Genomic DNA, 13,387 nt, shown 5'->3' with positions numbered 1-13,387 from the left:
AAATTCGTTAATCGAATTCATGATGTCGATTGGTACGATTGTAGGTGGAGAAGATGTTTCGAGAAGGGATTGTGTGCCATCCCGTGGATAATAAGCACGCTAGCAGAGAAGAAGGTGACAATGGGCAGTAACGCTCCCGCGTTTCCCGCAACCACGTTATGCACGATCACGTTTCGCTGTTCAGTCAGGATTTGGTGGATTTTCTCCTTCTCTTCTTCGAGCTCGCTTTTTTCGTTGCCCATTTCTGCTGCTTTATGTACACAAATTCGCAAGCTCCAAAAGGGAAAGGGAAGCGATATTTGATCTCTGCTGGAACGACAACAGAACCGAGCGGAGGGAAAAGCGGAGAAAACAAAAATGCAGCTGGAAGGAGATTGCATGAAGAAGTGTTCTGTTTTTGGTTTAATTCAATTTGCCTCCGTTTCGGAGCAGTCGTCAAGCTGTCTATTGGTGGCATTATTCTTACCCTTTGGCCAGTGCTGGGGCCCCGGGATGGGGTTGAGCCTGACGCCCAACTGGCTCCCGAATACCGTACCCTGGCGGGGCCATGTTTGGTCTAATGAGGCAGAAATGGTTGTCAGGTTCGCGAGGGCACACACACACACACCGACTGCACAATCCCTACCCTTGCTTGTTGCATCTGCTTTGCGATCGATCGTTGGGGAGTTTTTGGGCCCGAGCGATGGTGACCTTACATGGGAACAATATGATCGATTCCTTAACGCTTGTTTGCCCGTTTGCGTTTGGTGGTGAAGGTGTTTTTGTTTGCGTGTTTTTTTGTCAATTTGCATAGCGAGGAATTTGCGTGCTCCTGTAGCGATCGGAACGCGATTTGCATTTAAGCAAATTAAGGAAACATCAAATTTGATGGACGTGCTGTGTGCGTTGGAGGGAATCGTTTATTTTTATCGCGGACTGGAAAGGTTAAAAAGAAGGGATAACAATGTTTTAAAAAACGCGACACAAAAGTGTTGTGTTATTGAACTATTTTTATATCCTTTTTGTTGCGAACTTTTCTTTCCCAGCTGATGAGCTAAATTGATTTGAAACGCTTTATTCTTTATCTTAATCGTTCCGCTATCAGCATGTCCATTGCAAATCTAGTGCACTTAATGAACGGCGGCCCCTGAAGCAACCCTCTGCTACTTAACATTCCAGCTCGCGTCTATGCTTCGGCGATAGCTTTCTTAATCTTTCCCCCAGTGCGAGCAATCCGTTGCAGTCGCTGTACTACATTTATCTGTAGCATTTACTTGCAGCTCGCTACAAATGCGCAAGCAGAGAGGGGAAGATTGCGGGCAATGGGCATTCCAAAAAGTCAAGCCCCAAAGATTCATCTCTCCATCAGACTCCAACGGCTTTGGAGGCTTTGGAGCAGCGAGGTCGGTCGTGACGACGGTGTACGTCGACCCGTCGACGATAATTTAGTACGAACTGCGGGGCACACACACACACACACAGAAACAAGGGGGGCGAGATTGAAGGAGACAAAAAGCCGAAAGCAAAGCAAAAAGAAAGGAAAATCGCTACAACGCGGCAAAGTTGTGCACATGATGGTAATCATGATCATGGGCATGTTTTATCATCTTCGACATCGGTTCCTTGGGATGATTGCGTTGGGAGCATGGGGAAGGGGGTGGTAGTTGGTGAGAGCAGCAGGAGAGTAGGAAAACTCGGCACAAACACTGTTGAATGGAAATAATCGTACAAAAGGGGTAGCGCTTTTCCATGGGATGGATGGGAGGATGAAGATGGTTGGTGGTGGTTGGCCGATGAGTGGAGCTCAAGTGTAGTTGGAACTGTTGGCACGGAGCAGAAACGACACAAAGCAGTGGTTTAGTTTGATTTGAACGTTGTTGTTTTTTTGCGCAGATTTGATTATCAATTTAGAGATGGATTTAATTGAAACTGGTTTCAAACGAATCTATCTTAATCGGTACTTTCAAAATAACATGGATAGATTCAAATGGCTTCTATTCTTCTTCTATATAACTCCATAATAAGATTATTAGCCAAAGCATTAATTTTATTAGTAACTTACTAAACAAATTTCATTTTATATATTTGCAAAAATCAATTTTATAAGTTTTTAGGCACTCAAGCTTGTTTAATGATTTCAGCAAAAGCTTATTTTATGATGTTATTTTAATGTTTACTGTTTGGTTTAATCCTTCCTTTTCCCTAAAAAAGAATGCTATCCAGATTTTCACAAGCTTTTTGTATCCGAATCAACAATCTCTCGCTATTTGATGCTGACAATCAGCAAACGATCGAAATCAGTAACAAGTAAAACGAGGTAATTTGAAACGTAGCCAGCGAAAACGCAAAGAGAGAGAAAGAGAGAGGAACAGCGACAATATGTATAAACACTTCATAATGCTTTGAGCAAATACCAGAGCGAACCTTTTTTTATTATTCCTCATTTCGGCTGGCTTTAGCTTACGCTATGTATCCCCAAAAAGCTTCGAATCTCGTGCCTGGCCAATGCGATACATCCAGCAACGAAAGGGGTAAAAGAAGCGAGTAAAAGGCAGACACAAGGCAGAGCTCATTAGCCCGCTGGAGGACTCGCGGCACCGACACGGCTACGCCATAAAAATCCTATTTACCATTTAGCTTTTCGTCGGCAGCGGCCGGTGTGTGGAAGCTTTAAAGTCAGTTGCTAGCAGATGTGAGGGAAGTGGGGGGGGGGGGGGGCGGGGGGGAGGGAATGAAGAAGGGGAAAAACAGCACATTGAAAAAACATGATGCCCCTAATTGTAGTTCTGTTAGGCTGTGCCATCAAAAGGGAGGCGAGATTCTGCAGCGCCACCGCTTGAGCTTTCATCCCCAATAGAAGAAGGGGAATGTGGAAGGAGGTGAAGAGCGACGAGCAATGATGGCTCAACATAAGAACTGCTACATAAAACAGGCGCAAAGGGAAAGAACGAAACACATAAGCGCTATACACGGTGGAGGGTGAAATAAAATCGCACGCATACCCCTCCATCAAAAAAACGCATGTGGCGGTGTTTTTCTCCTTCCATCGAGAAGCTTTTATCATCGCATCGAACACAACAGTGTGCGTGTGTGCGTGTGAGATGATGCTGTCAAGAGTGGGGGAAATTGATTGAAGCTGGTGTGCTGCTGCGCATGTGTTGCTGCGGCCTGCAGCAGTGTGCGTAAACACCGTGTGTGTAGCATAATTCCAATTAGAATTATGCTTATGCTCCGCCTCGAGCGGGCCGAAAACCACTCCTACCGAGCTTTGCGTACACGAGCGCACGGTGTGTTAGTGAGCTGCCCGCTCACTGCCCGTTTGTTTTAGTGTGTTGGATATTAATTTAATCCAACGCAAAGGGCGCAATCGAAAGAGAAAAAAGGCCCGTCACCGTCGCACCGGAAAGAGAGCAGCCGAGCATGCGCGCGCACCGTGTGAGTTAGAGCGAGCGAGAAGCATGGTGTCCGCGCTGTGTACGGTTGTCGGACGACGCCTACTACGGGCTGCTGCCGCTGCTGCTGCTTGTGGGGATTTCTTATTGGAAACGGTCCTCAGTTGGCTCAAGTGTACCGCGATGGAACGACTGTTTTCGCGTTCGATTTTCGCGCTTGCCGGTACCACGCGCGAACAGTGTCCCTGCTTCCGTCCGGTCCCGTATCCCGTGCCATCCCGTAGCACCGTTTAAAGCCCTTCGCACCCTACTCCCCTCCCTCGGTAAGGGCTTTCCCACCGCTGGCAGGGAAACCCGGTGTGGTTAGTGCGGACCGACCGGTGGGACAAGAAGCACACGGCGAAACGGCAGTGCGCGGGACAAACGATTAACGCGGTGTGCTCCATGCTACTTAGCTAATTTTCACCTTAACCGCGCCGATTTTGCGAGTGTTTGTGCGGTGTGTGTGTGTGCGTGTGTGCGATCATTGTTTAGTGTTTTGTTTTGGAACGTGACGAACACACACGGTTCCGGAAGGTTTGCGAGCATTAAGGGTGCTTTTGTACATGGGAAGTTGCGATTGTGAAAATGTGGCTTAGAACATGTGTTCCGAGACTGCAGAAATGTACTGGAAGAGGTGAACAGTGAAGTGTATGTGTGTGTGTGTGTGTGTTGCCAAATTGATTAAAGCATGAAGCGACGGTAGATGAGGGAATAGAACTTGCGAACAGGCACCAACAAGTAAACAAACATTCTAGTGGAAGGAAAGTGCGGATTTGTTGGCCTTTTCCACGCTGCGTCTGTAATGTATCTTGGCCAAACACCCGGCAGTGGGTAGTTGTTACAATGGCCACCATAATGTCGCATAATTTACCCCTGATACCGCTTCCGCTGAAGGCGGGAGTGGCCCTGGCCAAGGCGAGCCTGATGCTGCCCGGCGCTGGAGCGGCCGGCGGTTTGCTGGGGCTTGCCGTGCCCCCGGAGTCGAGAAAATCGTCCGTTACGCCACCCGAAGCACCGCACGAAAGTCCCAAACTGCCGGCGGACGACGATGAAACCGATCGGATGAGCTGCTGCAGCGACGACAGCGAACTGTCCGTGGGCCAGGAGGTGCCGGATGATCTGCGTGCACCGCCAACCCTGCACAGTCCACCGGATGACCTAAGCAACGACTCATCCCGCTACTCGAAAGACACTCCCTCGGAGTTGGAGTTTGCGGCTCGACTGCAGCAAACGAGCATGCTGCGACCGAGTCCAACCCGCCTGCACGAAGAGTTCCTTCGCAATTCGCAGCTCTACGCCGAGGAGCTGATGCGCCAGCAGATGCAGATTGTAGCGGCCGCCCGGGGACTTACCATGAGCCCGGCGAAAGCGGCGCTCGGTGGGCTGCAGTCCGACCGTAGTCCAACACCGGGCGAACCGAGGATGGGCTTTCGACCGGCGGGTAGTGGCAATCGGAGTGATTTCTACCGCCAGGATGCATCCTCCCCTGGGGAAGGAGCCGGCAGCTTCCGGGGCATCCATTCGCATCTCAGCGCAATATCGCAAATCACGCAAAATCTCAACAGCGACCTCTCGAAGCTAACGTCACCGACGGCGTTCCGTACGTCGCGCGAAAGCTCCCAGTCACCTCCGTCGGCGGGGGCAAACCTTCACGGGCTGCATCAACTCCACCAGCAGCAGCAGCAGCAACACCAGCTGGCTCAGCAGCAGCATCACCATCATCAGCTAGCGCTGGCCGCACTGAACAACAACATTGCCGTGGCGCTGAACGACCAAAGCCTCAAGTTTAGCATCGACAACATCCTGAAGGCAGACTTTGGCCGCCGCATCACCGATCCACTGCTGCTGAAGCGAACTTCCAAGAGTGGCCAACAGCACCATGGGCCGTCTGGGGCGGGTGCATCGGGCAGCAGAAAGCCGGCCAGCAAAAGCCCGTCGGCAATCGATCTCAGCGGTGGCGAGCAAGGTTCCTCCACGGCGACGCTAGCGCCCCTGTTGGCCGGTACGGGAAGTGGCGTGCCGTGCAGCATAGCGAGCGCACTGTCGACGGTGAAACAGTTCTGCACGGCGGTTAGCACGACGACGACCAGCAGCAGCAGGGCCAGTTCGGGATCGGTCAGCTCGGTCGGTTCGGTGGGCAGCGAGGACGTGAGCCCGATATCGCCCCTCTCGTCGACGGGTTCGCTGAAGGGTGCGGACCATCAATCGGGTGGCCAAGGTGGTGCGAGTGCAACGGGAGCGAATGGTGGTGCTAGTGGTGGTGGAAGTGCCGGGTCCAGTTCCGGGTCTGGCAGCTCGGGATCCGGTTCCGGAGGGCCGATGGTGTGGCCGGCCTGGGTGTACTGCACGCGGTACAGCGATCGACCTAGTTCAGGTTAGTGTTCAATGCATCAAAGTCCTTGGGGAGAAAGGGTCATGCAAGAGATGTAAAATTGTGTCGAAAAACCTTGAGAGACTGCCTGTAATGTCTCACGATTCTTAAAACACTGCTTATGGTGCTGCACTCAAACGATTGCCCAAACTCTAAACGATTTCTCGTGCAATTGCGTGTAACCTCCGCCTCAATTCTGAAGAAATTCGTTCCGGACTTTGTGTTTTCTGACGCGACACAGGAATTCTGGGAGCATTTCTCGGAATCACCTGCAACCGTACCGGCTCCTCTCTCTCTCTCTCTCTCTCTGCACTGTCAAACGATCGCACGGGGAATTTGTCATCAATTTTGACCGTTTGCTTGGCATTTCATTCGGAGGCAATGCGGGTTTGAACCGGCTTGAAGATGTGTCTCGTGGAACATCAAGAACGATCACGGTATTGCTGAAGCTTTTACGGACAAACCCAACCCAATCGTGACATCCCCGGGAGAACTATTGGCATTCATTATGGTTGCGGAAATGCGATTGGAAATGAATTGTCCTCACCCTGCCGATGGAGAACACCATAAAAGAGTTGAAAGCTGGGCTGTTTATGGGCTATTTTGTTGGAAGAAGTCTAATTATGCGGTGCAGTTTTTGGGTCCGAACGAGGTAGTGCCCCTGTTGTGCAGCATAAGAAAACACCAGTTGAATGTGTAATAGAGCAGCCAACAAGCCGGAAGGCTTAATTGAACCAGACATGTATCGCTCACAAGTGCAAAAACAAACGAGGTCAGTTTGAGAATTATTTTAATTGCCGCGCTGGACACACTCAAGACAAACGGTGTAGAAATGGTTTCTTGAAGTGCAGAAATAATTTAAAATGCATCTGTTGCTGGCTCCCTTAACGCAATGCATTGTGATATATTATACATAAATCTGTTGCCTGTTCTGCAACAGGTCAAATGGTTAAACGGTTTGTGAAGCAAACCAGCTGGCAAAACTCAAATGGCAACTGTTTGTGAGTGTGCATTATTTATCAAATGCGTCTTACGATCGTTTGTTCCATTTGTTTTTTTATTCTCCAGCAAGAGAACAAAAAAGAGTCTTCCAATTTGTGTTGGTCGCTTTTTTGTTCGTTTTGATTTCTTCGCCTTCGCCGACGGACATTGTTTCACGCACCTGGAGAATGCGTTTCTTCCGGTATCCGGGCACTGCTTGAAGTGGGTTAGCCGAGGCACGCGTGCGTGCATGTGTGCAATGTTTCCTTTCTACTCCGAAGATCACAAGACCGAGCGGCCGCACTCGGCGTGAGTGTTTTTGTGTGGATTTGTGTTTTTCTTTTGCTCGCTTTGATCGACTGCTGCCTCGTGATTCTGTTATCAATGGAACGGAATATTTGATTTGCTGGATGTGCTAGGTGCAACAAGGTGCAGTAGGGATGAATAAAAGGTTGCAGGGAGAAGAAAACAAAAAACACAACCATACAAAGGAAATGAAAGGGACTACATGATCGATGGGGTGGAAAAGAGGGAACTCACTACAAACTAGACAAACAAATTAAAACATGCAGCTACGCATACTGCATCGAGCAACACGCCATGCCAGAGGAGGGTCTGGCGAGGGCAATTAAGTGTGCGAAGTGGTACGAGCGGGTCTCTCCCTTTGCCTTTGTACGCAATGAACGGGAAAGAAAACAACCGCCCGGTCCTACTAAACACTGTGCCTCTATCCAATTGGAAATCGCGGCAAATCAAAGTTGCACAAAAAACCAACAAACGATTGCATTCTCATGAGACACAAACAGGACCCGAACAAACGGTAGCCCAAACGATGTTGGATGATGGCGTGCGAATTTACACTATCTCTCACACTGACGCAAGGCACCGTGAACGGCCCCGTGCTTTCACCCTGGACCGAGAGAGCTCGCAAAGACGCATCATTTAGCACGAGTGAACGCGGGTCACGATTTATTTTTCCTTTTGATCGTGCAATATGATATGCAAACCGGGGGTGGGGGGTAATGTGTGCAAGAAGCAAAAAGTGGGAGCAAGAGAAGAAAAAAAGTGTATCGTTATTATTGTCAATTTTGTCTTTTAGTTGTGGTCCGTACGCGTTGTTCTTTGCTGTAGTTTGTTACTATGTATGAATACTTTAAAATATGCAAAAAATGAAATAATTTTATTGGTCGGGAAAAACGGAAAACTTCACCTCAGCTCGGGGGTACTTACCGATTATTGAAATTAACCCAAAGAACCCCCAAGGAAAACGGCTCCTGTGTGCATGCTTATTTCCCTGTTTTTGCTCTCTCTGTCTCTCTCAAGTGTGTGAACAGAGAGAGAGAGAGAGAGAGAGAGAGAGAGAGAGAGAGAGAGAGAGAGAGAGAGAGAGAGAGAGAGAGAGTGTGGAAAAGCGAAAGAGACCCCATGCCAATGTGCCGTTTGGAAAATTAAAATGTTTTATTTATGTACTGTGAAGCCTCGTTTACGAAAATGGAGCGGTGAGAAGGTATAGAAGGGAAGGGATTTGCCTCGCACCTTTTGCAAGGTGGTGGGGTCTGTTTGGACTCGGCAGTTCACGCGCCCCGGTCAAAAGAGTAATAATTTTCCCGCCTGCCACCTTTTGGGGGGTGGGGGGGGTTGCAGTAAATGGTGCGGCGTTCAAGCACAAAGGGAAAAGCAGGTACAGTGTGGCCCAATCGATAGTGAGGAAATGGTACCGCTGGAGGAAGAAACTAGTTTGTTGGAATATCAATTTTCAGGATTATGTATACTTTACAATAACTTAATATATTTTAAACTGGGTTTGAAAGACGTTTAAGTAAAGAAAAACTATACTTTCTTGGAAAACATGGGGAAAATGTTAAATTTGTTACTCAAATGTTCCCAATTTCTTCAATGGAACTCTACAGTGCTCAACAAAAATGCTTCTACACTTACCACTTACTATCGTTGTCATTTTATACTGCACACATTAGCACCTCAAATGCAACGAACCAAAGGTGTGTTTGTATAAGAAAACCAGGAAGAAAAGGAGCGAAACGCCCAACACTACCAACGAAAACATAAACGATCTCTACCGTTTTTGTTGTGCTTGCGCTAGGGCATCAAAAAGGCACACAACAACACAAGCTTCTCTAGGCCTCGGCTCGAAAAGTCGAAGAAAAGTGTGCGGATGGAAAACGACACGGTATTTCCTCGTTTAAAACCCTCACCACCCGCTTATCCCCTACCCTTGTTTCCCCCCCCCCCCCCCCACCTGCAAGCGAGACACGACGATTAGACGGCAGCTGACTTCATTTGTGAAGCCCGCGTGGAACACGTTCCGGAGGACATTGCGTGCCGCTCGGCTGCACAAAAGCGTCGCCATCTCGCTGCCTGCCGGCAACCCCTTACACCCATCCATTTTTTTACAGGGGAAGGGGAAGGGGTGTTGGAAAACGTGGCCGTTGCGTTTTTGTGTTTACCTCTTCCTCCTCTGCTCAGACACACAGACAAACTGAGAGCCACAGGAGCTCATGTTCCGGTGAGGTGGTAGCCCGCACTCGCCGTGTCCGTGCTGTCTGGCTGTCTTGTATGCAATTTTGCACTGCAACTGTTGTTGTTGTTGCTGTTGTTGGATGCCGATGGTAGTGGACGCAATGGTTAGCGCGGGACCTGCAATCGACTGGGTCCGTCTAGTTTTGTGGTTTTCCATTCACAGCGGCTTTCCGCGCTGCCGCCGGCTCGAATGGCTCAATCGCACTTCCACGCACAAGATCCCGGTGAGGATGTCGATTGGAAATTTCATTAGCCGGAAAATAAATCATTCATGTGTCACCTTCTTTCCCCGCTTTGCAAAGAACGGGGGTTTCCTTCCCTTTTCCTTCGTGTTTCCGTTTTAATTGTCATTTATTGGGTCCATTTGTGGAAGTGGATGCAACGGTGTGCATCTGTGTGTGCGCCGATAATTCTGCCTCAGTTTGTGCAACGCCTTTCGATCGGTTTTCTGTGTCTTCGCGGTGGACAGGGAAGCGAGCAGCAATTTGCATTTCTAAGGTAGTGCATAAACGTCAATCACAAGTCAGAAGCGCCCGGAATGGGGAGGAATGGGGCAGATTTGCTATCCAGTTTTGGATTTCGGGTAAACAGACAGGCAGGCAGCAATCGTGCCGATTGCGTTCGGTTAATTAGGGGAGGGCTAATGTATCGTGATCGATCGAGTGAATGAACGGGAGAAATTGCTAAATGACACTTGGAGGCGTAATGGTGGGCAGTGCGAGCCGATTGAAGCGGGCCGATATGTCACAAGCTCGCTTCCAAGGTTTCGCTGTCTACGATTTCTGATCGAAGAAGGCGATTTGCTGGACGAATAAGCGACTCCTTATTGAAAGTTCGGTAGTCCGGTTTCGCTTAATTAAGTTTCCATTACCTTATTAGTACGAATCCAGCACAAAGTTTCATTAAAATCGGGCACTAATATTGACGTTTTTCATGACTAACCATTAGTCACACTATTAGTGCCAGAGCGGAAATCGAACCATTTGGGCACGATTGCCAATACCGCTCAAAGTAATGCACCCGTGCATCAAGGGACAAATCAAGTCATCCGCCCGCACACACACACACTCGCGGAATTTCGTGCCTTTGAACCGTGCCGCACGCGCAATGCCAGTGCAACGATTGCAAAGCACCGAGCAAAACCGTATCAATTACAATATCAATTACATAAAACCTAATCACATTCAGCCTGCATCACGCCGTCGTCGTCGTCGTAGTCGGTGATGTCGTCGTTTGTCGCCGTTTTGGTGTGTCGTTTGAGCGTAATTTACCGCCAATCGATCCGTCCGGCCGGTGGGCCGACTGGTGCATGCCCAGGGTGGAAATGCCATGCCAAAGTGGTTGAGCGGGGCGGGCTGCTCTTTAGCGCTCGCGCGCGCGCACTCTTGCTCTCTGATCAAAAGCCTCCGAAGCCGCCAAAGCCTACCCGTGTTACGGTTGAGGGTTGGAAGATGGGAGGTTTGGTTTGTATTACGGCACACGGCACAGTAGCTTCGTTCGTCGTCTTCATCTGCAGTATCGCGTTCTTGCGAGCTGCGAGCTGATGCGATTAGATGCAATCCGCCATGCCGACATTCGGAGATCGAAAGGTGCAATAAAAGTGCAACCATTTCGGATTGATTTCGATTGATGCATTCCAGCTGGAGTAGAGTTTTGTTGTTCCTCTTTCCCCTTCTTAAAAGCGTCAGATTTATTGGAGTCAGTGGCCTCGTTCGCTATTGGGGATGGGGTGAAGTGAAAATTGTAAATAATCGATTCCGTTGGCTCACTCAGGCCGGAGTGCACAACTTCCCTCAACCGACGGATGAGTTTGGCACAGTAACCTTCCCAGCGGGGGAGGCACGCTAGGCAAGCACTTGAACATGGCGCGAGTTAATAGGAAGGTTAATTCAATCATCAAACTGTGCAGCAGTCAGCTCGGTCAGACGCAGTGAAGCTCCTTCCGTACAACGGAAAGCATTTGTTCTTGCCTGATGAAACACAATCACAGCGAAAGCCACACACCAGAGTAAAGAAACTGGCGACGACAGCAGAGCAAGAAGCCGCAGCAAATCGAGCAGATTATCTTTGCGTCCCGGTGTGAGTGGTTGAATGCTACTACATCGCCAAAGCTACTGCCTTTGGGTCGCTGGGTGGTTGGCCAGTCGTCCGGGTCTGGTAGTAAACTTGCAGTTTAAACAAGGTAGCTCGGGGGAGTCCTCCAAAGTCGTCCAATGGCGTGAACGTTGCGTGAAATTCGCGATAAGAACTCACCGCCATGCGGGAAGTTCGTTCTGTTGCAGCCGAAACGCAATCGTTGCATTAGGACGGCCGATTACCATCACTGGTAGGTCCCTTGCTGTGCTAGTACAGGTGGTACAGGTGAATCAACCTGACCGATTGACGCGCCGCGAGCGTTAAAATGTTGATTTGTGTTTGAGTGTGATCTGGCGCTCGCGATAGCGCTCTTTGTCTGGGTGGGTGGAACGTGCTGACAAGTCGCCATTGTTTAATCCAATTTTTATGTAACAACATGAAACCTGTGCTGTGGAGCAAATTATTCGATCCGGGATGAGATAAATGAGAAAAGTAAACGAACTTTGCGGAGATATGAAAAGCTTCATTTAAAGCTGTTTAATGTTAACAGCTCGTTCTAATTGGCCGCGAGTCCAAACAAAGCCTGCTGGAGATAAGATAAGAGATTGATGCGTTTATTTGTATAAAATTATCTTGCTTTGTATAGTTTATACAACTTTATGGGTCCCAAAATGGTCCACTCCTAGGTTGCATCGGAAGCAACCGTCCATCCTGCCCGCAAATAGTTTAAACTATTCCATCATACCCACTTAATGGGCGCTTACAGTTTCGCGATAGACTCACGCGGGACGGCAGATTAATGACCACCGACCCGTCGTGACGTATCATAAAACGTTCCACCAGCTTGAATTAATTCATTTAGCCCACACACCATCGCTAGAGGCACTCGCAGGCCGCCCGCGTGCATTAAATTACGATTTTTCATCGCTCACACTCCTTGCAAAACCGTGGCATTTTGATACCTGACGTCGGGCTGGACGCTAATCTTATCGCACCTGTTTCATGAGCTATGCTGCTCCCTTCCGAGACCCGGAGTTATGATTTTCCTTCCCGCACTCGTTTGCGCTATCTGAACATTTTTCATTCGCAGATCACATTTTTTATCGACTTATCGCTCGACTGTGTGTGCCTTTTTGTGTCACTCGCTCCACGCAGGGACACTGGAACACTGGGTTCCTTTCTTCCGATCCTCGCCGCATGCTTACCTACCTGAACGGATTGTGTGTGTGTGTGTGTGTGTGTGGTAATTAATTGGTTGATGAATTAATTAAACCGCGCGAGACAAACGCACTGGCCGGCTCTGGTTCCAGTAATGATAGGATGTTAGTGGCGTCACCCTCCCCAGTAGGGCCTGACCACGCATCCTGTGTGTGTGTTGGTACGGTGCTTCCGCTGCACACATTAAGATTAATTATCGATCAATCATGCATCTTGGTGGTGGTGGTGGTGGTGGCAGTAGCGAGGTGTACGCTGTGATTGTAAACGCAACGGGAGTCGTCAATTAAATCGTCATGTACTTGTGAAGTGCACTTCCAGCTAATATGTCGTCGCAAGCCCCAGCATCTTCGAGGTGTGTTGGGCGATGGTAGATTGAGAGAGGGCGAAAGGCAAAGAAAAAGGAACAAAACGTACTAATCAACTTGCGAAAGGCTAATAGATTGGATGGAATCTTTCGACTGTGCTAATCAAGCAGCGATCATAAACGATGCGTCTGCGGAGTGGTGCGATTGATTATGATTAATTTATGACACGAAGGCTAGAGAACTGGACAACTGAAAGACCCAAACACTAGCCCGGGTGTCATAAACTGGCGGTCTGTTTGTTTGGTGGGCCTGTCTAAAGGGGATTTTGGTTTGGGATTTAATGAGCAGATGAAGCTTTTTTTGGAGGAAATTTCGTTTTACGGTGTGCATGTGTGACTATCCGCTTTACTCGCTTTGCAGTTAGTGCCGCTCTCTTCGCTTCCCGAAGGTGCTGAGGTGTGAAGGGTTTTTTTTATGGCACCTTG

General features: G+C 49.0%; 2 protein-coding genes across 2 annotated transcripts in view; both read left to right on the top strand.

Moving 5' to 3' along the window:
* The window catches only part of LOC120956700 (ATP-dependent RNA helicase glh-2), a 376,118-nt gene that overhangs the window by 77,688 nt on the left and 285,043 nt on the right, over positions 1-13,387 (top strand). The window lies entirely within an intron of this gene.
* LOC125907279 (homeobox protein invected-like) lies at positions 3,384-6,364 on the top strand. The gene has a single exon (XM_049608599.1). It carries the CDS (start codon positions 4,257-4,259, stop codon positions 5,790-5,792), a length of 1,536 nt encoding a protein of 511 aa, XP_049464556.1. The 5' UTR covers positions 3,384-4,256; the 3' UTR covers positions 5,793-6,364.

The sequence above is a fragment of the Anopheles coluzzii genome, chromosome 3 (assembly GCF_943734685.1).
Source record: "Anopheles coluzzii chromosome 3, AcolN3, whole genome shotgun sequence".
Lineage (NCBI taxonomy): Eukaryota > Metazoa > Arthropoda > Insecta > Diptera > Culicidae > Anopheles > Anopheles coluzzii.
Note: the sequence above shows the minus strand (reverse complement) of the source record. Positions and strands in the feature narration are given on the sequence as shown.